Source organism: Salmo trutta, chromosome 8 (assembly GCF_901001165.1).
Source record: "Salmo trutta chromosome 8, fSalTru1.1, whole genome shotgun sequence".
NCBI lineage: Eukaryota > Metazoa > Chordata > Actinopteri > Salmoniformes > Salmonidae > Salmo > Salmo trutta.
Window position 1 is genome coordinate 43831387 of NC_042964.1, and position 24893 is coordinate 43856279.

Consider the following 24893-nt stretch of genomic DNA (forward strand, 5'->3'; position numbering starts at 1 on the left):
AGTGAGCCCACTCCCTTGGCTGAGAAGCAACCCCACACGTGAATGGTCTCAGGATGCTTTACTGTTGGCATGACACAGGACTGATGGTAGCGCTCACCTTGTCTTCTCCGGACAAGCTTTTTTCCGGATGCCCCAAACCCCAGTCCTCAGCAGTCCAATCCCTGTACCTTTTGCAGAATATCCGTCTGTCCCTGATGTTTTTCCTGGAGAGAAGTGGCTTCTTTGCTGCCCTTCTTGACACCAGGCCATCCTCCAAAAGTCTTCGCCTCACTGTGCGTGCAGATGCACTCACACCTGCCTGCTGCCATTCCTGAGCAAGCTCTGCACTGGTGGTCCCCCGATCCCGCAGCTGAATCAACTTTAGGAGACGGTCCTGGCGCTTGCTGGACTTTCTTGGGCGCCCTGAAGCCTTCTTCACAACAATTGAACAGCTCTCCTTGAAGTTCTTGATGATCCGATAAATGGTTGATTTAGGTGCAATCTTACTGGCAGCAATATCCTTGCCTGTGAAGCCCTTTTTGTGCAAAGCAATGATGACGGTACGGGTTTCCTTGCCGGTAACCATGGTTGACAGAGGAAGAACAATGATTCCAAGCACCACCCTCCTTTTGAAGCTTCCAGTCTGTTATTCAAACTCAATCAGCATGACAGAGTGATCTCCAGCCTTGTCCTCGTCAACACTCATACCTGTGTTAACGAGAGAATCACTAGCATGATGTCAGCTGGTCCTTTTGTGGCAGGGCTGAAATGCAGTGGAAATGTTTTTGGGGGATTCAGTTAATTTGCATGGCAAAGAGGGACTTTGCAATTAATTGCAATTCATCTGATCACTCTTCATAACATTCTGGAGTATATGCAAATTGCCATCATACAAACTGAGGCAGTAGACTTTGTGAAAATGTATATTTGTGTCATTCTCAAAACTTTTGGCCACGACTGTACATGTTTTACTTATATTTTTCCTCAGTGTACATTGTAGTTACATGAGCAGACACCTTACTATAAAGCACTTTGTGATGTCTGATGGCGTTATAAATACAATTTGATTTTCCAACTTAATTTTCAGTTCATTGGGCTGCAGCCTATCATTTTTTCAACAACCTTAAAAATATTGAAGGTCAGTGAGTCTCATTCACCCCTCCTAAGTGCCCTGGAGCAGTCATCTTGTGTCCGTTTCCATGCAGTATCCTTGTGGACTTCCTGTTCTATACTGTCTTTTTATTGGAAAACAAACACAAAGTAACACCTGACCCACCCACTAACACCCCCCTCACACAACCATGCACCAACAATGTACCAAAAGTCTGGAGAAACACTGAACAAAATGAGTAGATACAGTACAGACATTACAAACAGGCTGGAGTCAAGTAATTCCCTTTTAATGAATTATTATTCCAAACAAAATAGTCTGCAATCCACTTTATCCAATTTCACTGTTCATATGATCATAAAGGAAATTCTGTTTGCATTGATAAACTAGTGAGTGCTTCAAGACACCTTAGTGAGAGAGTGCCTGGAACAAGGTTGATCAGCACACATTCACAGCAGTCCCCCACCCATTCATTATACAGGGACTGTTTAGTGTCAGTAATAAGGGTCCATGGGGGTAATTCATTCAAAATAAAACTACAGCCGCTGTACATTTGCCACTTTTTCCCCGCAATAAATAAAAAAAAGGTCCTCACAATTCAGAACAAGTAGCATTAATGTCCTTCCTTTCCTTCCTGAATGTAGTGTACCAGTATGCATTAATCCAATCCCCATAAATTGTTATATCCATAAAAAATACAACTGGTTAAAGGTGATAGTTTCATGAATAACCATGTCTTTTTTGAAATCCTTAGAACATTACCAAATGTACCAAATATTATCATGTATTAGACAGGGATAGAGTAAGCCGATTTTGACTTTATCATTCTGCCTGGCCAATTATATCAAACATTTGTCATAGGATCGATATGTATTTGTCACACAGACACAATGTATGCAACAAACAACACATGTAGTCTGACCAAGTGGCAGACATTATCCAATGACAGGTTTTATAGAAGGTCTTGACCAGCCAGATGACTGTCCAATCAGACAGGCCGGTGAAATCTTTCATGCAACAGATTTTAAGAAGGGTCAATAACAAACTCACAATAGATCTTTTAACCCTTTCTTCGGTTATTTACTGGCTCCTAAACATTCCCTCCCAAAAAACTGCTTTGATGAAGCATGAGCACAAATTAAAACAAGCATTATCCACAATGGCAGACCTTGGTAAAGTACACATGTAAAATACAGTGCACTTGATTTAACTTGCCTAGTAAAATGGAACCAGTGGAATAATCCCAAAAGTACAAACTCCACCCACCCTACAATACCTCAAGTATTTGAAAGTTAACATACTGGTATGTATTTGACAATGTCTGCCTCAGAGGGGTATTCTTGTGATAAAATGAATGCTGGGAGTCTGGGTGAGATAGGGGTTGAGTGATAAGATTAAAAAGTGAAACTCCTCATGTTTGTGTAATCTCCAGTAAAGCACTACAATTTACAAGTGTGTTCTCAACTATAATATCTCACATCCATGTTCATCGTAAGAATATTTCCATGTTCAGCCTAACCGCCAGTGTCGTTCCACCATAAATCTAAAACGGAAAGCACTCATTTCCATCCTTTCTCTCTTTCAGAATACTTCCCTATTCGTTGTCCCATGTTATCTCATCTCTGTTCTCAGGTGGAACTGAAAGGAGGGACATTTTTTACCGTCACACCTTCACTACACGGTACAGCTTTTTTTTGACATCATTAGAAAAACAATCGTAAATATGGAGAAGAAAAGTTCATATGGTTGCATTTCTGTTAACCAGACACATAACTCCACACTTCTCTGCAGCAAAGTATTTACACGTCCCCTGTGTGGGGGGGTTCAATCCTCATTCAGTGGTCAGACAAGATGCACAAGTGTGGATTAAGGTACATTATCTCAGTATTGAGGAGACATCATTTGTGGCAATTGAATGAAATATAGATATTATTATATTAAAGAGGGCCTGCCTTCAACTAGTAAAGAGACTCTTATGAAGATTGACCAGATCATATATGGGGCGGGGGTTAATAATTAAATTAGTATATCAAATTATTGTTATTCATGATCATGCTAGATGGAGAAAACAAACTGATGACAATCAAGGCAACACAATTAAAGGCAATTAAATGTGAAATGCTCCATATAAGAAATACAAAATGTGTTGTTTTTACAACTAAACTTCAAGAAGGGCACCAATTACTGAGGTGAAGGGGGAGGGATAATAATGAGCCCTTGTCTTCTGTCCACACATTATGGTACTACTTGAAGTAGATAGTCATATTTTTGAGCTGTAGTTTGTTTGTACAGGTTAAACACCAGCCAAAGTGAATCCGACACCGTGCTAAGACATCCTTCCAGTACTCGTCCAACTGAGGTAGCATCTCTTTGTTGTCAATACTGCGCCAGCTCCCGAGGTCCAATGACACTGCCATTTTCCATCCTATTGTCAGCCAATGACCCCTTTTCTGTGGCAGCCATGTTGTGTAATTTTCTTAATTATGGAAGAAAATAATAATACAGTTGACCCCAATAGAACATTCTTAAAGAAGTTACTGAAAGGCATTCCTTAACTGAATCATCCAGACACAGTTCCAAGTATGGCTTTGGTTTGTCCAAGTATACAGTAATTTACATACATGTGGCGTGAGCCGTGACTCTGAGGATTCTTATATTCATGCAAAACGTCAGTTTTCAGTGTATCTGTACAGGTAGAAGATAGTTCATAGGCGTGGGAAGGGGCCAGTCCTATCTGCGCGAGGGGCCCAGAACAGATCCTGTGCTGGGAGGGCCATAACGGGGGAAGTTGTCATTAGAGGGCTGGCTGGGGAGCAGGGAGTTCCCATTAGTTGGAGAGCAGCTGAGATGAAGCCGCTTCAAGTACTCAGCGTGGTCCGGCTTGTGGTGCTGCAGGACTTTGATGGCTTCGTCCACTGTGAACCACTCCCGTTTACGACCTGCAGGGGGAGACAGAGACAGAGTGTGAATCACTCCTTCTGTTGACCACCGGGGGGGGCAAGCAGTGGACGTTATACACCAACCACCTGAAGGCGGCATTGTCCTGAGTCATTTTGAAATTGAATATCACCTATGAAGCGTTAACTTGATTAAGGGTTTCATAAAAATGATTTGAACCAGAGACCTTTTGGTTACTGGCCCAAAGCGCTTAATACTTGCTAGTCGCCAAAGTTCCAGAGCATGTCTTTAATACACTCCCAATAACCAGTCAGCGTTCAGAACTACTGGGGTTTTCCACATGAACTCAGTGTGACATTTGCCCTTTGAGGGGTGGGGGATCTTCTCACAAAGAAATGGGATCTGGATCAACCCCATGTGTCACTGTCAATAAAATATTCTGATATCCCCTTACCAATCTGCAAACACGCCCAACGTTTGTCATCTAAACATTCAAAATGCCTCTTAATTTCAGCCTACCTAAAGTCTTGTGAAGGGTGCTAATAGCTCTTTTGAATACATGTTTCCAGAATAGATGTTATCAGAATACATTGATTATCTCTAACAACAGCTACGTTGTTATTGCGTGAAGATGAGGCCATAGACATGAGCTCATTTAAAGGAAAGGTCAATCACAGTGGCATGCTTTCACAACATTCTTTTTGAGGAACAAGTTGTAGCCCATGTTTGGTAATCCTGTGTGTTAACAGGAATGAGGATTTTGAGTGCAAAGGAACAAATATTGGTGCGGTTAAATCGGTAAAAAAAAAAGAAAGACTGAGGCTGATATACTGCCTACTGTAAGATCTAGAAGGACTAAAAGCTCCAGCCACTCAGGAAAAAGACTGATGAAGTCTAAAGGATGTTAAATGGATTTTCAGAGGTCAGGTCACACTGTTTGGTGCAGTCAGTGGTGAGTCAAGGTCTGTTTGGGAAGGCCTGGGATAGATGACCTGCTCAGTAATCCAATCGCACGTTCACATTTTACTCTACGTTTTACCAGCTATTTTAGTCCACCTCTCCAAAGCTAGCAGGCTGGTGTGATTTAGCTGTTAGCAGCATAAGTTGAGTCTTAATCAGCCACTTTGGAATTGATGTGTTATGACTCCAAACTTTAGATTAGGTGAAGCCGGATATTATTGGAAAAATATTGAACTTGTTTGTTGCTTGTTTTCTGCAATCCCAGGCCTTTTAGTCAGTGAGTGGGATTTCATTATTTAGTCTGTGAGGCCTGTTGGTACTGGCAACATCCTTCCTGGAAAAACAGATTATTGTACTAGACAGTGAAGTCCTGATGTCATGTGACCATAAACTCACCTATGTTGACCGAGTCTTCCCATGCTTCCAATGTCTCCGTCACTGTCAACACGTAAACATACGTTCGGTGCTTTCGGTCTTGATTCTGCTGTAAAGTTAAAAAGAAAACTACATTTCAAAATGCAGGTTAGAAGAACCTCTACCTGTGGAACAGCTGCTTTCAGAGGGTGCACATGCTTTAGGGTAGTTTGTCCACCCTTGACTAGGCATCAACCAAATCCACTCATTTTCTATTCTTGAATTTCATTCATGTGACAATTTACACTAAGATAGCAATGACAGTTACATTTTTACTCCCTGAAAAACTGTCTTATAATTACTGTCAGCCCAGAGTCACACCTTACCTCAAACACACCTAGGAGACGTCCCAACTTGCCTTTCACTCCTGCCTGGTGGGAGAGAGAAGAGAGGCATTAGGGGGATGTGAGATGACAGTATTGGGCCTATGGCAAATTGACAAACCAAAACACTTGTGTTAGATTAAAAAGGAAAGTAGAGAAATCCCAATTCTTAACAATACTGTGTGGGGGTTTTAGTATGAAAACCTTCGACTGGAGTTAGGAGTGTGTGTTGAGATGTGAAGAGAGAGTGTGTGTGTGTGAGAGAGATCAGAACGTTGACCAATATAATGTGATTGAATATCACAACACAAATCCACCCAGTCCTGCTGTATATTTACAGGTCAAAATCAGAGAGGTTAGTGTTTCCAAAAAGACACATGACCCAGCTCCTATTCCCCTTCCTGCCCCTTTTTCAAGCTTCACAAAGAATCTGCCCATTTCCACTGGACAGGCTTTAGGACCTGTGAATGTGCTGGAATCCAGCAGGGAGCCAAGTTTAGCCTGCTGACGTACCCAAGTACGTTAGGTTTCCCACCAGCTGGACCTTTGGAATACCACGAGCTCCTCAGTCACTACCCAAACCAAATCCTTCTGACCCCCTTCTCTACAAACCCACCTTGGACCCACCAAAATGTACCTCCAAATTGTGTCATGTCATAAGTGAATTCCCGTCACCCACAATCATTGCATACATCAAGTCTCTCAGAGCTGAACCCTTTAGCTGTGAAGCCACGTTGGAGAAAACATGCTGTGAAGTGCCATTGAGACATCCCAGGAGATCGACAAGGTCAGTCACATGCCACAAGGAAGGCAGTGGTGAATTATAGAGGGTGTGTCTCTATCTATCTCATAGTGTATATGAGAATATTTAGGGCCTACAGACATTCCTGCACATCGCCTTTAAATGACCAATCAGGGGCCAGAGTTTGATACTCATATAGATGACATGATCACTACATGACTTGAAGCCAGAGTTTACAACTAACACATTACAATAGTCTCCCCCATCGCTAAAAGGCATGTTCTTTACAGACAAATCAATGAATGACCATCAAATCAATGTGTGTTTTGTGCGTGCATATAGCTATTAGTTACACACCCACTTTGTGATTAATTTCAATTTCATCATCACTGATGATTATGGTGATGATTGATTGGATTAAAGGAAAGATCCAATCATTCTGAATGTGATATTGTTTTTGTGCATCTCTGAGCGATGCTCTATCGACTCCCGGGTCATTCTTTTATTTTTATGTGTATCTGAAAAAGTTTTGCATCATATGAAAACATGAAATGACCCCGGGAATTGATAGAACGTCGCTCAGAGATGCACAAAAACAATATAACATTCAGAATGATTGGATCTTTCCTTTACATGATGATGATGATGACAGGTGAACTCACCTCTTCAAACACCTCTCTGACCGCTGCGCCACAGGGCTCCTCCTCCGGCTCCATCCCTCCACCTGGGACAATCCACTGGTCCGGATGCCGACTGCTGCTCACCAGCAACACCTGGAAGAGAAAACACAATAGCTCTGTGAGTCCAGTGCCACCACAGGGCCCTCTGCTCCACCACAGGGCCCTCTGCTCCACCACAGGGCCCTCTGCTCCACCACAGGGCCCTCTGCTCCACCACAGGGCCCTCTGCTCCACCACAGGGCCCTCTGCTCCACCACAGGGCCCTCTGCTCCACCACAGGGCCCTCTGCTCCACCACAGGGCCCTCTGCTCCACCTTGGCTGATCGATTGACCCAGATCAGGTCTTTTTGGGCGCCTCGAAGCAGGTGCCTGAGCTTAAATTACACCACAGTCTGCCATGTACAACGATCCGTACAGATTGAATGAGCATGTATCTGCATTGTCATGATGCAATACACACACACACACGCACTCATGACCTATGGGGCTCATAGTTGCTCAGTTGTCTCTTTCACCATGCTGAGGAAACATCCAACTCAAGTTAGTCGAATACGACATACTACAGTGATCCAGCGTCAGAAGCAGCTTGTGTGGCTTTCACCTTCCATCTTTTCCCCATCCAGACCCCTCTATACGGGACCAGTGTGTCAGCCTGACAACCATGTAATATCAGCTAGCAGCTTGGCTTTGACACTCCTCTGTGCTGCTCTAATGGGATTGTGGGATTGCTGGAGCAGACTTGTTGTTGTCCGAGCCAGGAGCCAGGTAGTGACAAGTCAAGTGGTCAAGAGAGGCAACACAGTGGATACGGCACACGTCACCCTTCCACTCTGGGTCACCGTAACTGAGCCGACATCTCATCAGGCTCGTCCCAGGCTAAGAGGGGATAGAGGGTGGACAGGGAGTGGGACGGTTAGCTATATTTACGGGCGCCACATACAGATGAGGGGATCCAACTGAATCAGCGGGGTAGACCAGACTGTCTGCTTAGTACCCTACATTATAAAGCCATAAACCATGGAGATAGGTTAGTAGGTTCATTCTATGTTTAAACAGACTGCTAGCGCTTCAGAATGTGAGTGTACATGTGTGTGCGTGTGTGTGTGTGTGTTTTGGGGGAGGTACTGTCTGTGTTTCTATATGGGGGTGGGGCACCGCTGTGGGCCTTTTGCAAATATGTTTTTGGGGGCAAGGCTTTAAGCAGCTCAGGGATGTCACTGCGTTTGACAGTGTCTACCGTGGAGTTTACAAAACAAAGCTAGCTAGACTACATCCTGCCAGTGTTATTTTTGCTTCACTTTAAGTCCTATCTTTTCTATTTCTTGCTCAAAATGTGGGTGGATATGAACTGTTACGAATTTAACTCTTTCCAGGAAAGACATAAGGCTTGTCAGCACCTCATACAAATTCAGGCAATATACAAAACTTTGTTCATGTCATTTATGTCAACAGCTTAGGCTAACAAGGTATGTCCCACTGAAAAATCATGGCACTGAGGAACACTCGGCACAGCGAGGAGCAAAACACCACACCAACATATTAGATAGGTCAAAGGTCAGGTGCAGATGGAGGGGGGGGGGGGGCAAAGGGAATAGAGCAGCGTCTCCCAGCGAGATTCCAGTGTGTTTTGTAAGCCTGCTAAACGGGCCAGGAATCTCAGGAAGGAAATAAACACCTACTTTCTCAACACGCCTGTGGCTGTCAAACAAACCAGTCTCCCACATGCCAGCCTACGGAGGTTTGAAGTTTTAGACTGGAGTATTTTAATGCATTAGGAGAGGGGTTAGTCATAACCAAAATAGACCTATGAAGTCAACATACGGAAGTTTGCTGCCCCTTGTTTTACACCAAATACACCTACTTTCAGCCTAGTCGATATAAAAAAAACTAAGCCCAACTATATGCCAATTCCAGACCCCACGCATTCAATACAGCTTTAACTCCTATCTAGAAATGTACAAGTAGGGCAACATCATTTGCCTAGTAATAGGCTACCCTTTAGTCCATCCAGACCAACAATAAACCGTACTTCAACTTCACCAAGTGTCAACAAACCCTTAAGTCTTGTAGCGACACAGTGGACTGAAAAGACACAATGTACTGTAATACAGTCTCAGGGAGACACCTATTGCTGGATGAAGGCAACCATAACAGATCGCTCCTACCCTCTGGCATGAACGCTCTTCTAGTCTCTACTGTTGTTGGAGGCGAATGACCCACCCACTGGCCCTGAGGGATGTTCCTGTTTTCCCTTGATGGACTTTAAACCTAGTCACTGAACACCTGACCCAGAGGGTTCCTCTTTCTCCTTTTCCATTCCATAAACAAAGTCTCTGACATCACACAGAGTTCCTATTAACCTACTCAGGCCCTCTCAATGGGGGGGTCATGTCTAACATGTTGTGTGTGTGTGTGTGGGGGGGGGGGGGTTGCAGGAGAAGCTACATTTTTGTTCCATCTCCACAAAGGGGACTGAGATTTGATTGCTGAGATCTGACCAAAGCAGGTTGAGACAAGGTCTTCAGATATAGATAGGCCACAATCCTTCAGGGATTCAACAGCATGGGATTGGCACAAAGAGGTAGCATTGGCAAAGACAGTATTGGCCACGCAGGAGCCACAGAGGCTTTTCTCCTGTTCAGGCTTAACCTCTCTTGGGTAGGGGGCAGTATTTTCACGGCCGGACGAAAAACGTACCCAGATTAAACGGCCTACTACTCGGGCCTAGGAACTAGAATATGCATATTATTAGTAGATTTGGATAGAAAACACTCTGAAGTTTCTAAAACTGTTTGAATGATGTCTGTGAGTATAACATAACTCATATGGCAGGCAAAAACCTGAGAAAAATCTAACCCGGAAGTGGGAAATCTGGTGCTTGTAGTCCTTTCAAGTCATTGCCTATCGAACACAGTGACTTAGGGTTCATTTTGCACTTCCTAAGGCTTCCACTAGATGACAACAGTCTTTAGAAAGTTGTTTGAGACATCTATGGTGAACAGAGAGTGAACAGAGGAAGTTGGAAGTTGTTGACTCAGGAAAGGACATGAGTTCATTGGCGCGCATTCATGTGAGGGGTAGCTGTGTTCCAAAACGTTTTTCAAGACACTGGAAACGTCCGGTTGGAATATTATTGAAATTCTAAGTTAAAAAGGCCCTAAATATTGATGCTATACAACGTTTGACATGTTTGAACGAACGTAAATAGAATTTTCTTTGACTTTTCGTCGTGACATTTTGGCCGCGCTTCCTACACTTGGAGTAGCTTACTGAACGCGCAAACAACAAGGAGCTATTTGGACATAAATTATGGACTTTATCGAACAAAACATTTATTGTGGACCTGGGATTCCTGGAAGTGCCTTCTGATGAAGATCATCAAAGGTAAGTGAATATTTCTAATGCTATTTATGATTTTAGATGACTCCAAAATGGCGGGTATCTGTATTGCTTGATGTCTTTTTCTGAGCGCAGTACTCAGATTATTGCAAAGTGTGCTTTCCCCGTAAAGCTTTTTTGAAATCTGTCACAACGGTTGCATAAAGGAGATGTACATCTATAATTCTTTGAATAACAGTTTAATATTTTATCAACGTTTATGATGAGTATTTTTGTAAATTGTTGTGCTGATTCACAGTCAGTATTGGAGGCAAAATATTTTCTGAGCATCACGCGGCAATGTAAAATGTTTTTGGATATAAATATGAACTTGATCGAACAAAAAATGCATGTATTGTGTAACATGATGTCCTAGGAGTGTCATCTGATGAAGATCGTCAAAGGTTAGTGCATAATTTTAGCTGTTTTTCTGGTTTTTGTGACACCTGTCCTTGCTAGGAAAATGGCTGTGTGTTTTTTCTTGTGTTGGAACTGTCCTAACAATCTAACTTTATGCTTTCGCCGTAAAGCCTTTTTGAAATCAGACAATGTGGTTACATTAAGGAGACGTGCATCTTTAAAATGGTGTAAAATAGTCATATGTTTGAGAACTTTGAATTATGACATTTTGTGGTTTTGAATTTGGCGCTCTGATTTTTCACTGGCTGTTGAATAGTGTGAAGCGTGGGTCTCCCCAAGAGAGGTTAACGAGTGCATGCAAGTACGACAGAGTAGCTGGACAGTCCCAGAGCAAACTCTGTAAAGATGCTCCTGGGGATGGGCTCTATACATTACAACAGCTCAGTAACAGTTGAACAGACACAGGCAATGCATTTCCTGACCTAACAATACCCTTGACCAGAGACACAGGTGAGTGATTGAAGATGGTCTCCATTAGTTCCACCACAGGTATCTTAAATATTTAAAAAAGCTAAGATATTACACAAAGGTTTACTTGTTTTATAGCATTACATATCAAATGTCAGCAACAAGATTGTATGTGTAGGTAATTACTAATGTTAATAAATACTTCACAAGTAAAAATCAAAGGGGAGATTGGGATGCAGTATTGAGACAGATTGGGCAGTCTCATTAATACAACTCAGTGAGAAAGCCTTCCACCTGCTCTACCACAATGCAATGTGCCTATGGCACGGCACACACTGACACACAGCCAACTGATATCTCTATTCCTTGTTCCTGAAAGAATCGGCTATACATGAGGGAGAGAACAAGTCTCCCGCAGTCTTAAGGGACAACAGATTCTCCTTCAGGCCATCTCTCTCTCTGTGTGTGTGTGTGTGTGGTACAAATACTTGAGTGCTCTGATAGAGTTCTTAATGACAGACAGATAAAGTCTGCAGCTTATATGTTGCATAACAGTGGTGCAGGGAAGTCAGAGGCTGCAGTGTCTTGAACTGTCTGATACAAATTTGGATTTCTATCAGACAGTACAAATCCAAATGTAGGAGCTGTTCATAAACAATGCGTGTGGCTCAGTAAGAAATGAAAAGCCTCGCCACTTTTACATTAATGACCAACCTTAGTCTTCCCGACTTTTGTTCATGCACTGAAAAATGACAATTTGCTTACTAAAGTCTCCTATGACAACAAATCAAATCAATCAAATTGTATTTGTCACATGTGCAGAATACAACTGGTGTAGACTTTACCGTGAAATGAAATAGTAACACACAACAATGGAATAGGTCCTTAGATTTTGGTTATGATAATTTGGGCCTATTTAACTTGTTACGGTAGTAGGTCTAAGTCACATCTGTATAAATTGTGGCTTTAAACATTTAAATAGTCCTAGGCAGAAACTATTGGAGCATGCTATATTGACTGAAATGACACATGCATAACAATATAGCCTATTTCATGGAAATAATTGCTTCCCATTTGATAAAATGTAAAAAAAATGTGTGGAACGAGTCCTATATGTTGTTATAATTTCGGGGAAATTGACTTGGGTAGATAGTCCATTTTGTTAAAACATAGACTGTGAACGCTTGCATCGTGGTGGTGCGTAGACTATCACGGTGAAGCACGTTAAAAACCAGAAACTATTACAAGTAATATGTCTAGGACTACAGCAACTTGTTAAATATATTCTCTCAAACCAGAAATATAAAAACAAAGCACTGATTGAGACTACTTTTCAGTAGGCTACCTTTGGTTTTAGCCTAGGTTACTGAAACCCTGTCTTACAAAATGGCCACTTCATCAATAACGCCTTTTCATTTCATTTTCATGAGGCAGCAGACATTATAAGGTGTAAAATGATGACGGTGATATTGTTAGTAGTATTTCAACTCGTATGCATTAGTACAGTGGTATCGTCATACAATGTAGCAGTGGCTGGACTGATGTCCCGCCCGTCAAATGAAACATGCAACAGAGCGCCTCGCCCCCCTCGCTTTGCTCTCAAACTAGCCCAAACTGGATAGCCGCGGGCAGTCACACAACACCACTAACGATGTATTACTAACGCTATGGAACGTAGGCCAATAAAAAGCGTATAAATAGACTAACACTTCTGTTTTTTTGTTTAACATCAAGCCTACATCTCTAATCATTAGGTTTTAAAAACCCTCCGAAGCATTTCTTTCAGACACTGCAAGACAGCCCCCGCACATCGACATTTTCTGATGAATTAAGTGGTAAAACCACAATGAAAACCTATTTAAGTCTATTACAATAGGCAATTATAGATACAATATTGACAAGTGTAGGATATAGCCGAGAACAGTGGTTTGGTTTAAAGACAGGACAGCATCGGTCCCCTGAACTGTCAATGAGAAATATAACCATCTAACGTTAACGTTATACCTCTTCTTCACGGTCGTTCTTGAAGCACAAGCATGCCGCTCGTTTCTTGAAGCCCTCGCCATCATACGTTCTGGTCTGGTTCGGCTTGAACTTCATTATGTAGGTTACTACTCTCCTCGCCGGGCAGGCAACGAAATCCAGAAAATGAACGAACGAAGAGTGAGTCACCAAACCAAGGTTCTGGATGGCGAAGAGAAAACTGGCATGTGTGTGTCACTGAGGTCCAATAACGCGATATACCGGCAATCAACCCATCGACGGTGTATTTTCCTATTCACTCCAACTGCGTTTAGTGCGTTCTTGTCAGGGAATTCCCTCCGTGATGTTGGGTTAATGGATGCAGTTCAGTCCCCCATACCCTCCACTTCTATGTGCAATCGCTTATTTAAGTAGAGGGAGTCAATACTGTACCCTCCTCCGAAGTCCTCCCACCTTAGGTAGTAGACTACAAGGTAGGCTTTGCGCAGTCGCTGACTGTCAATAGACAGAAGGCAACCTAGCGGAGCGCTGTTACGCACGTCACCATTCGTCTGATGAGGATTGGATAAAAATGTTGGAAAAATCTAGCTGTGATTGAACATCTATGCAGTGCTCACTCCATCTGACTTTAGGCTTTCTTGAAAAGTAGTCTGTCCTGTTTGTTCCATACAACCACCCATATGGATAGGTAATCTAGAAAAAAGGTTACCATTTTTAACACTTAAACCTATAACTTCATCAGATTTTCTCAATATAAGATGTAATGTGACATATTGCCCTGAAATGTCAGTAGCCAAGGTCTTTAAAAGACTCCTTATAATAGCCTCCACTGTAAACCACTGTCTTCGGATTGGGGGTGGTGGAAAAGAGGGTTTCTGATCTTCCACTTTTTCTGTATTCACATTTTATAGCCTACCTTAGCTACTCTGTGATGACTATTCATGCTATTGACTGAAAGCAAGTTGGGGATATAGGCCTAGTCTAGGTTTGTTCTGTTTATAGCCTATAAAGGAAGGTGGGCCTACTTGAAGATGTCTAGTTTTGTGTGTTAATGTATAGCTTTTATGTTATATAAGACAGGTCACACCTACCTTCCCCTCATAGAAAAAGGTTCCATATAGAACCTTTTGGGGGTTCCATAGATGAAGCAAGCGATATAACCCTTCTTTTTTAAGTGTATACACATACCAAAGACATTTTGTATAGGAGTTCCTCTATCTTAGTCACTGCATTTCACTGTTAGTCTACAGCTGTTGTTTACGAAGCATGAGACAAGTATTTACTGAGGGTGTTGTCAAAGTAGAAAACAGTTTATTATTGAGCCAATGTTTTAGCAACTGTAAATGCAACTTTGTTTTGTTACTTACTGACACTAGTATTGCATAGCAGTAGAGAAATTGTACAGACAATACATTCAACAACATCTCTACCGGAAACTGAATATTATATTTGTCATTACTGGTACAGGGATCCTTTAGTTGATATTAAAATACAAAGTCTCCTGTTTTTTCCTCTGCAGAATCTATTATTAATGTTCTGGTCAGAGACCTTTGTCAAGACAAAGTGAGATTCACACAAACATCCACATATATGGTATATATACACACCTGTGTTTTGGTGCTGTAACTCTCTGCACCATAAGCGAGAAAAGCATGTAATTGGAAGTGTTAACCCTTCACCTCTAAAGGTTTTGAAATACCAGTAAGGCCAGTGTAGTCATCTGTCAACCTGTGTTCTCGTCAAAATTGGAATTCAACAACTGAATCAAAAGAACTGTTAACTCGATTTACTTTTCTAACTGGATGCCAGCAGGACAAGCATCCTTCCTCACACTCTTCATCAAAGAGATTGTCACTCACAGAGTATCAGAGTTTTGGAACTGACAACCATATCATGATGTGATTATTTTTAAGAGACGATGGACTGAACTTAAAGAGAGAAAAATTGATTAGGTCATGGGGTGAGATAGCCTGCTTTTTCTTAAGATAATTGATCGTTACAGTTTGAAATGACTAATCAAAATCTTATCAGGGTCTTACGTCAGATAGAGCAATGATTCCGCCTGCACTGAGCGACGAGCGTTGTGTGGGAGTGACGAAAGGCAATGGGGTAGCCTTTGATGTGTAAAAATCTCATATGAGCGGAATTGCAAAGATGTCAGACTGTGTTGTGGAACACCAAAATAACATATGCCTCGAAGCTATCTTCCCTGTCTCAATGGATCTCTACCATCTACCATCTTTCCATAACTTGAATTGGTCTCTAAAATCCCTTTTACCAAAATAATTAACTTATTTCTACCTCCTTCTCTTACACAAAGTACTGTATATCTCTGTCATTATCTTAGAATAGACAGGGTCTCAAAAGTCAACACTCCCAAAGAATAGACCTGCAGAAACTTCTATACAAAAAGTCAATATCGTCATCTAACTCAAAATCAGTCATCTACAGCATCATCTTGCCCAAAGTAGAAAGGATATCAACAGCCCATAATATTAGCTGCAGTTCAAGTGAGAAGGGGGATTTGATTTCACATGCTTTAAGGATGACAGAAAGATGTGTATGAAGTCACCAGATTTGAACCTCTGCCCATTCCTGTAACCATTCTAATGATAGAGCCGCAGTCTAACACATTTGTTCTCTGCCATCGCCAAGGCAATCTCAAAACACACACAGAACACACACAGCTAGGCTAATCCGACTGTTCTTCATCTATTCTGTCACTTTCCTCGTTTGCCAATGATCCACTCTCTCAGCACAGCCGGCTCGGATTGCCCTTTGTGCCAATTAGAGTTTGAGATGATCAAGTCACTTGCTGTAAGTCCCTTTTAGACAGTATTAAAGGGGATGGGCTTTGGTCTTTGAATCTCCCAGAATCATGAGGGCATGGCCCATTGCCAGTTCATTCTAAGAGCAGCAGGCTCTTGAGCGGCAATAGCGCAGCCCCCACCACGACCCATAAACCTTTCCCTAAAATGTCATATTAGGATATTTATATATGGCATGTCGAGCAACATGGGTGTAATGTATAGGTCACTACTACTGCTTGGATGGGTTTAGCGAAAGCTAATGGTCCTGTAAGCATAATTTATCCTATATCACACATCCACACTCTCTCTCACACACGCAGGCATGCACGCGCACACGCACACAAGCACAAAAACACACACACACAACTGCTGCAACCAGACTCTTATTTACTATTGCTAATACTGCTAAATTTAAAACACTTGTCCCCCAATGCTCCCTTCTCTGATAAATGTGTAAATGTTGGACGATAAATTGTGCCTTCCTGTATTATACTTATGCTAAAATGTCTATTCTATTCTACTGAGTGATTTACTTTATGTTCCTATTCTTATCTTCTATTATTTATTATTGTTGTTGATTGTCGAGAAGGAAACTGCAAGTAAGCATTTTATTGGACAGTGTATACCATGTGTATCCTCTACATATGACTAATAAAAACGTCAAACTTGAAATTGAAACTATATATCATACGTACATCTAGATATTTGAAGTGTGTGTAATGTGAAAAACTACCACCATTACTACAAAGAATATTAATAGTAATCAAAATATAATTGTTATATCTGTTCTTTCAAATATTTCTACATGTTTAATGTTGAGACCAATGTGTTTTTTTCTATCTAGAGAAATCAAATCAAATCTAATTTTATTTGTTACAAGCGCCGAATACAACCTTACGGTGAAATGCTTACTTACAAGCCCTTAACCAACAATGCAGTTTAAACAAAAATAAGAATAAGAAATAGAAGTAACAAATAATTAAAGAGCTGTAGTAAAATAGCAATAGCGAGGCTATTCCTAAGCAATAATAGGTATTCATCCACCTGATGCAAGTTTTTCTTGATGTCATACTCTGACAGTGTGTCCTCATTGAGAGACAAATAACAGATGATGAAGTGAACTCTGACCGTCTGCTTCGACGGCCATGATGGATCTAATGTTGCTGTTGTCACTATTGAATATATAACTCCCCTCTATCTGTGTGAAACAGAATCCTCCGCCTCCATATCAGTATTTACCAATGAATGATCAGTGACCCAAAAATAGAACCACAAAGAGCAAAATCATGCAGCGTCATTCTAGGTTACCTTATAAGGCTTTTATAAAGCCTTTATAAGCATTACATGAAACATTTGTACACATGTACTCACAGTAATTGTCATAACTGATCACCAGGAAACCTGGTAGTTGTTCTATACCCAACCAAACAAATGGCTTTTGGCTTAATTTGATATTTTATTTCTTCCCTGACCCTCAGGTCAATAGTACATTGCCCTCTGACCCTAACCCTATAAATTGAAGGGTCAAACAAGCAAACAAACAAAATGATAGCATTAGGGGATGTCACAAGGTAAAGGAAACAGAGCAACTATTGTGACAGGGAATGAGGCCATAAGTAAACACAGCTTTCACAATTATTATATCATCACAATAACCTGCTCTTAAAGACATAATACTAACAATGGGTGTTTATCACGGCCAGGTCTTTCTCATGGCCTTTCATTAGGATAGGGAAAACATCACTTAAACACAGACCACCTGACATTATAAGCTAAGCTATTATAGGGTTGTGTGTGTGTCTCTCTGTGTGGGTATGTGTGTGCATATGTGTGTGTTTGTGTGCCTCACTGCCTCTCTGTGGGTGTCTCTGTGTGTGTGTGTGTGTGTGTGTGTGTGTGTGTGTGTGTAATGGTAGTATATTACCAACTACAGTTACCTATAGACCTGTTTCACCTCCCCCTGAGGAAAACAATCTAGTCCTCCGTTGTGTTGCACTCACAATGATAGCACTGTCTCCTTGAGCTGGAACAAACATGGACATGCTGTAATCATGGGAAGAACAGTGTGCTGAGACATAAACAAGGCCAGGGAGTGACAGTGTAATTGCTAGATTGTGGGAAAGTTCTCTGAATCAAAATACACAGCATGGACAGAGGATATTGTGGAGAACAGTCTGACCTCCTCCAGGTATTTTGCAAGGAAGACAAAGGCAGTTCACTTCATTCTTTGAATGGGCATTGGATTAATATGTGTTTTATTATACTTAGGGCTTCTGAAGTAGACTGAACTGAAAAAGCAACCTTCATGGTGTGGTGCCTTGAGGAGTAGAAATGTAACGGGTAACTTTAGACATGTAGTCAGCCTGGAACACTCATGCTGGGGGAGTCTACTAAGCTATATGGATTTTTTTAAAGAAGGCTCCTTTAAAGCTCCTTGAAGTATAAAAAAATATTTTATGAAAAAAATGTTTAGGCCTTACAGCGATTAGCCCATACAAACGCATTGAAAAACAGATTCACTATATGGAACAACAGATAGTCCCCCCCCCCCAAAAAAAATCTAAGGAAGTTTGTTCTGATACCCCTTATTTTTGGCACGAAACATTCTCCATATATACTTCAATATTTTCAACTGGTACCGGGGTCCTTCAGACAAGTCTTGTGAGGCCTGTGGGTGTCCTATAGCAAAACAACCGAAATGTACAGTACGTGTTCGTGAGATCATAATAGTTTGTACGCCAAACCTTTTGGACTCTACAGAAGATTTTGTGAGAAGACCGATTTTTGGGATGTCTCATGATCTGACAAACACCACTCTAGCTCTGTCACCTTTCACCGCAGATGCGGAAGTGCGAAATCGGCGGATAAAGACGCATCCAATGCAAAAAAACAGATCTCTCTTAAACTAACAGATTTTATGGGAATTTTTTATTACGCTAATTAGATTTCTGCGGGGGCTCGGACATCAACTCTAGGGTGTTTTAAGGGCGTGGTTCACAGCTCAATCAGCCACCACACCATGGGTTGCGTCCCCATAATCTCTCCTTCCTCCTCAAGTGTGCACTCATTCACTGTTCTCTACAAGTTTAAAAGCATTGGATTGGTGTAGGCATGGGCTAGAGGAGTTTACATTCAACAGTAATTTCCTTTCAAATCCATGAAAGGAAGTGAATAAGTCCACACTTTGGGAGAAAGGAGATGTTATTGGGACACAACCCATTATCAGTGGCTGCCTCCTTCATTTTGAGCAGTGTATACCAATTCCAGTCCTCCAGTACCACCAACAGCACAGATTTATGTTGTAGCCACAGACAAACTCACCTTTCAATTCATTGATGGCTTGATGATTATTTGACAAGTTGATAAGGTGTGCTCACAAAAAATGTGAGCTGTTGAGGGTACTAGAGGACAAGTCTGGAAAAACTGATTTAGAGGAGAGGACTGAGAGCAGGTAGCTCTGTTTGCACGTTTGTGTTGCTGAACATTTTCGTTTGATTCATTATTGATTCTTTCGGTTGTAAACTTCGTAGGCAATAAAGCTATTTTGTTTTGAATTTACCCTGTCTCATGAGCCTCTGTAGTGGAAGCCTAGATCTGGTCAGTGGCAGCACTTCTCTCCCCGTGCTGAGACAATGGCTTTAACCTGGCTTTATAGCTTTAACATTTTTTAACTAAACAGAAATTAGTTTCAATCTATGACAAATTTTGCCATGAATAACACATCAAATGTGACTGCAGAGGGGGTTTAGACAGACAGTGGAATCTTGAGCAGGTTATATTAGAGCGCAGAACACTGTGGCTAAAAGCTTGAGTGAACAGAGACGATACACCTGAAGGACAGCATCATCCATCTAAGAGTAATATTTTCCACCACTGTGACTCAATTTGACCTCGGTACGGAGTGCTCTCAAGGGGACTGTCTGCAGGCCTGCCTGCCTGGCCGGCCACAGAACTCGCAAGATGAAGAGATGACAATATAAGAGGCTCCATGACATGAATTGTAGCCCTCCCTCTAGTGTTCAGAGTACCTTGCTTCCCTGTTTTAGGTCAGTTAGGATCCCCACTTTATTTTAAGAATGTGAAATGTCAGAATAATAGTAGAGAGAATGATTTATTTCAGCTTTTATTTCTTTCATCACATTCCCAGTGGGTCAGAAGTTTACATACACTCAATTACTATTTGGTAGCATTGCCTTTAAATTGTTTAACTTGGGTCAAGAGTTTCAGGTAGCCTTCCACAAGATTCCCACAATAAGTTTGGTGAATTTTGGCCCATTCCTCCTGATAGAGCTGGTGTAACTGAGTCAGGTTTGTAGGCCTCCTTGCTCGCACACACTTTTTCAGTTCTGCCCACACATTTTCTATAGGGTTGAGGTTAGGGCTTCGTGATGGCCACTCCAATAGCTTGACTTTGTTGTCCTTAAGCTATTTTGCCACAACTTTGGAAGTATGCTTGGAGTCATTGTCCATTTAGAAGACCCGTTTGCGACCAAGCTTTGACTTCCTGACTGATGTCTTGAGATGTTGCTTCAATATATCCACATAATTTTCCTACCTCATGATGCCATCTATTTTGTGAAGTGCACCAGTCCCTCCTGCAGCAAAGCACCCCCTCAACATGATGCTGCCACCCCCGTGCTTCACGGTTGGGATGGTGTTCTTCGGCTTGCAAGCCTCCCTATTTTTCTTCCAAACATAACGATGGTCATTATGGCCAAACGGTTCTATTTTTGTTTCATCAGACCAGAGGACATTTCTCCAAAAAGTACGATCTTTGTCCCCATGTGCAGTTGCAAACCGTAGTCTGGCTTTTTTATGGCGGTTTTGGAGCAGTGGCTTCTTCCTTGCAGAGCGGCCTTTCAGGTTATGTCGATATAGGACTCATTTTACTGTGGATATAGATACTTTTGTACCCGTTTCCTCCAGCATCTTCACAAGGTCCTTTGTTGTTGTTCTGGGATTGATTTGCACTTTTCGCACCAAAGTACGTTCATCTCTAGGAGACAGAACGCGTCTCCTTCCTAAGCGGTATGACAGCTGCGTGGTCCCATGGTGTTTATATTTGCGTACTATTGTTTGTACAGATGAACGTGGTACCTTCAGGCATTTGGAAATTGCTCCCAAGGATGAACCAGACTTGTGGAGGTCTACAATTTTTTTCAGAGGTGTTGGCTGATTTCTTTTGATTTTCCCATGATGTCAAGCAAAGAGGCACTGAGTTTGAAGGTAGGCCTTGAAATACATCCACAGGTACACCTCCAATTGACTCAAATTATATAAATTAGCCTATGAGAAGCTTCTCTAGCCATGACATCATTTTCTGGAATTTTCCAAGCTGTTTAAAAGCCCAGTCAACTTAGTGTATGTAAACTTCTGACCCACTGGAATTGTGATACAGTGAATTATAAGTGAAATAATCTGTCTGTAAACAATTGTTGGAAAAAATGCTTGTGTCATGCACAAAGTAGATGTCCTAACCGACTTGCCAAAACTATAGTTTGTTAACAAGAAATTTGTGGAGTGGTTGAAAAACTAGTTTTAATGACTCCAACATAAGTGTATGTGAACATCCGACTTCAACTGTTTATAGTGCTATTTCTATTGTTTTAATTACCATTTTAATTATTTTATTTCACTAGTCCTGCATTTTGGAGCTCAGAGCCTAAGATTTTCACTGTACCCTGCAGTCACATCTGTACATGTACATTAAAAACTCTGAATCTAGACATATTTGACATGGTTTTACCACTGAGCTGTTGCTTGTTTTCTTCCTGATAACACACTCAGTATTTCACAACCTAATTTCGAAACGTACAATATCTACATGAATCATTGGCATTTAGCACAATTGTGTGTGTGCTTCTTCTGTACCTTTGTTTGTGTCTGCTGTACATTCTGATAATATAATGCAGTGAATCGCTGTTCATATTGCATCACACCCATATCATCCTCCTATCTTGTCACACCAACACCAAAATAAGACATCTTACACCATTATTCCATACAGCACTCTTGGAGGCCATGCACTACCACCCCTTTCCCTGCAGTCTCCACCTTGGTGGCTGGTTATATGTAAAGGTCAGCGAAGGAGAAGCCTGGCTCAGCACAGTCTGTTTTCCCACTGCAGATGAAATATTCACAGGAAGAGATCCACCCCCCCCCCCACCCACCCCTCCCTGTCTTGTGGAGAGTGGATCTCCAGGCAGTGCAGATATTCATAGTCACAATTCACTCTCATACTGACTGCAGGAGAGGAATACCATCACAACAAACAAATACTTCATAACGACGTCAGATGAAAAACAGTTATTACCATGCAACCACTAAGACTAGAGAATCACACCACAAATAATGTATTTCTACTAGCGAACAAGCAGAAAGTGTTATATTTCCGTGACACATTGATGACGCGACATCCAAAACATACTGTCTACTGTGAGTGGCCAGACAGTGTTCTACCCTGTGCCGTAAGCACCTGGTGATGAGTAATGTTCACCTGTCAGGTCAATAAATCAATGCCTGTCACAAATGTTCTGTTTATATTTGGAAGTTTCTGAGCTGTCAGCAGTAAGTCACCCTGTAACAACAGATAGCCTACCCTGTAACAATGGTTAATCTAATAGCCCAACCCCCACGACTTACTTTGAGGAAAAATGTACTTACTATGACTGGGATGTGGTTGTCCCACCTAGCCATCTTAAGATGAATGCACTAACTGTAAGTCGGTGTGGTTGAGTGTCTGCTAACTGACTAAAGTGTACAAATAAAAAATAAAGTGATGGACTAATTTCACTGACAAATCTTTATTGCTTTGAGGTTAGTTAATGTTTAGTGTCTAAAAGAAAATACAAGGAATAATATCCTGCATTTATACTCTGAGGATTAGTTCATACACTGAGTGACTCACTGTTGCCATATAAACGAAGACAGGACCATAATACAAGGAATCATTTCCTGCATTTACATTCCAAGGATTGGCACATGGGTCATTCTATGAAAATTGTGGTTTTCCTTTCGCTGCCTTAACCACCAGGGAAAACACTTAAGTGTCAGATAATGACACAAAATGTTTGTTTTAATTGAAGTGCTGTGTTAATAGACAGTATATACAGTGCGTTCGGAAAGTGTTCAGACCCCTTGACTTTTCCCACATTTTGTTACGTTACAGCCTTATTCTAAAAAGGATTGATTACATCTTTATCCTCATCAATGTAGATTGATAAGGGGAAACAAACTATTTAATACATTTTAGAATAAGGCTGTAACGTAACAAAATGTGGAAAAAGTCAAGAGGTCTGAATACTTCCCGAATGCTCTGTATATAGTACAACATGCTTAATACCATGAAATTGGCTTGTACTACTCCCTAGGGTCATGAATGAGTTGTGGCTTAGTTACATATTTTGAGTAAAAATATATATTTCTCACACTTTAAAATGTTATAATATAAAAGTATTTAGTGGAATAGTTCAACTAAAATATCAACTAAATAGTATAATTTATAGGGAATAGCTGTCCCTCAATTTCATGTCACTTGTGTTACCCCATTATAGATGACCACTTTGAAAAAAATTCAACATCTTTGTCAACTTCTTCCTGGGTCAAAGGTTCATTGGAGGCAGGGCTGTTTTGAAAAGAACATGGTGGGTCTGCACTCTCTCTTCATGTTAGCAATTTGAAGATTAATTTGGTAATTTCATGCGAACCTTAAAGACATGCTCCGGGACGTTGGCAACGAGTACATTTATTTTTTTTGCCTCCCGCTTTGGCCAATGTGTTAGTTCATGCATGCATAATCTAGGAGCAGAATTACGGTCTCACCTTGATTAGCCACAAAATCTCTAGTTTGAAAGCGACTGTTTCTGGAAGCTGTGCAACATTATCCCCCATGGAATTCGAGTTTCAGACAATGAGCTTCAGCTCCACACCATTTGAGTGACATCTAGCAAGATGCACACAGCAGAACGAGAGAGCAATGACACATCAGAGACCGCTTTTGGCTAATGAGTGCTACTTCAGAACTACTACCAAATAAGTACCGGAGTGTTACACAGTTTATAGTAAAGGGAAAGGAAAGTTGATTACAATAATTTACAAACACAGCTGTAGCTCGGCCACCTTCCACCACAGATGCGGAAGGCCGTCATAGGCGGACGCCGTAGATTGAGACGCAGCCCATGCAAAAAAACAGATGTGTCGGAATTTGATGGGGATTTTTTTTATTGTTACTTAGATTGACGCACAGGTGTGTCAATAGACAAGGTTACGTGATTTATTTACAATTTAAGAAGTGTGGTTTGAGCTACTGTGGCCGACAGCTATGCCATCTTGCCTGCAAATTTGTCACTGGTGTTATGGTAAAAAAATAAGTATATTGTTTAAAGTAAATTATTACTAATCAAAACATTTTCTTAATATTATCAATAACCTTATGTCTTCGATTATATATGCAAACTAAATAGTCAAATTACATGGAAAGCCTGAATTGTCATTAAAATATATGTAACACCAGTGACAAAAAGGTAAGGAATATTTTGGGGAATGTAGTAACAAATTAAAATACATTAAGCTGTCATTTATGGTGATTTACAATGTTACGGGGCGTTAACTATTATCTACGTTTTGGTAAAAAAAATATACGTTTTAAATTACTGGTCAAAAAGCCACGATTTTCATAGAATGACCCCCACTGAGTGGCTCACTGTTGCCATATAAACAAAGACAGGACAATAAAACCATTGTGACATACTGGCCCCTAAAGACAAGCATGACCCTGACATACAGGTA

At 41.2% G+C, this 24893-nt stretch overlaps 1 protein-coding gene across 1 annotated transcript; it reads right to left on the minus strand.

The window, feature by feature from the left end:
- Positions 1-1358: 1358 nt before the first annotated feature.
- On the minus strand, positions 1359-13763 carry LOC115199045 (diphosphoinositol polyphosphate phosphohydrolase 3-beta). The gene is made up of 5 exons (XM_029761561.1): positions 13318-13763; positions 7090-7200; positions 5689-5733; positions 5345-5432; positions 1359-4029 (listed from the first exon to the last, which is right to left on the minus strand). The coding sequence occupies exons 1-5, from the start codon at positions 13411-13413 to the stop codon at positions 3821-3823; spliced, it is 549 nt and encodes a 182-aa protein (XP_029617421.1). The 5' UTR covers positions 13414-13763; the 3' UTR covers positions 1359-3820.
- Between the last annotated feature and the right edge of the window lie 11130 nt (positions 13764-24893).

Excerpts from the sequence above, each read along its gene's own strand:
- LOC115199045 (XM_029761561.1), bottom strand. The coding sequence starts at position 13,413 with ATGAAGTTCAAGCCGAACCAGACCAGAACGTATGATGGCGAGGGCTTC. Across the intron at positions 5,433-5,688 it reads GTCTCCTAGGTGTGTTTGAG|CAGAATCAAGACCGAAAGCA; the intron begins GTAAGGTGTGAC and ends TTAACTTTACAG. Across the intron at positions 4,030-5,344 it reads GGAAGACTCGGTCAACATAG|GTCGTAAACGGGAGTGGTTC; the intron begins GTGAGTTTATGG and ends CTCCCCCTGCAG.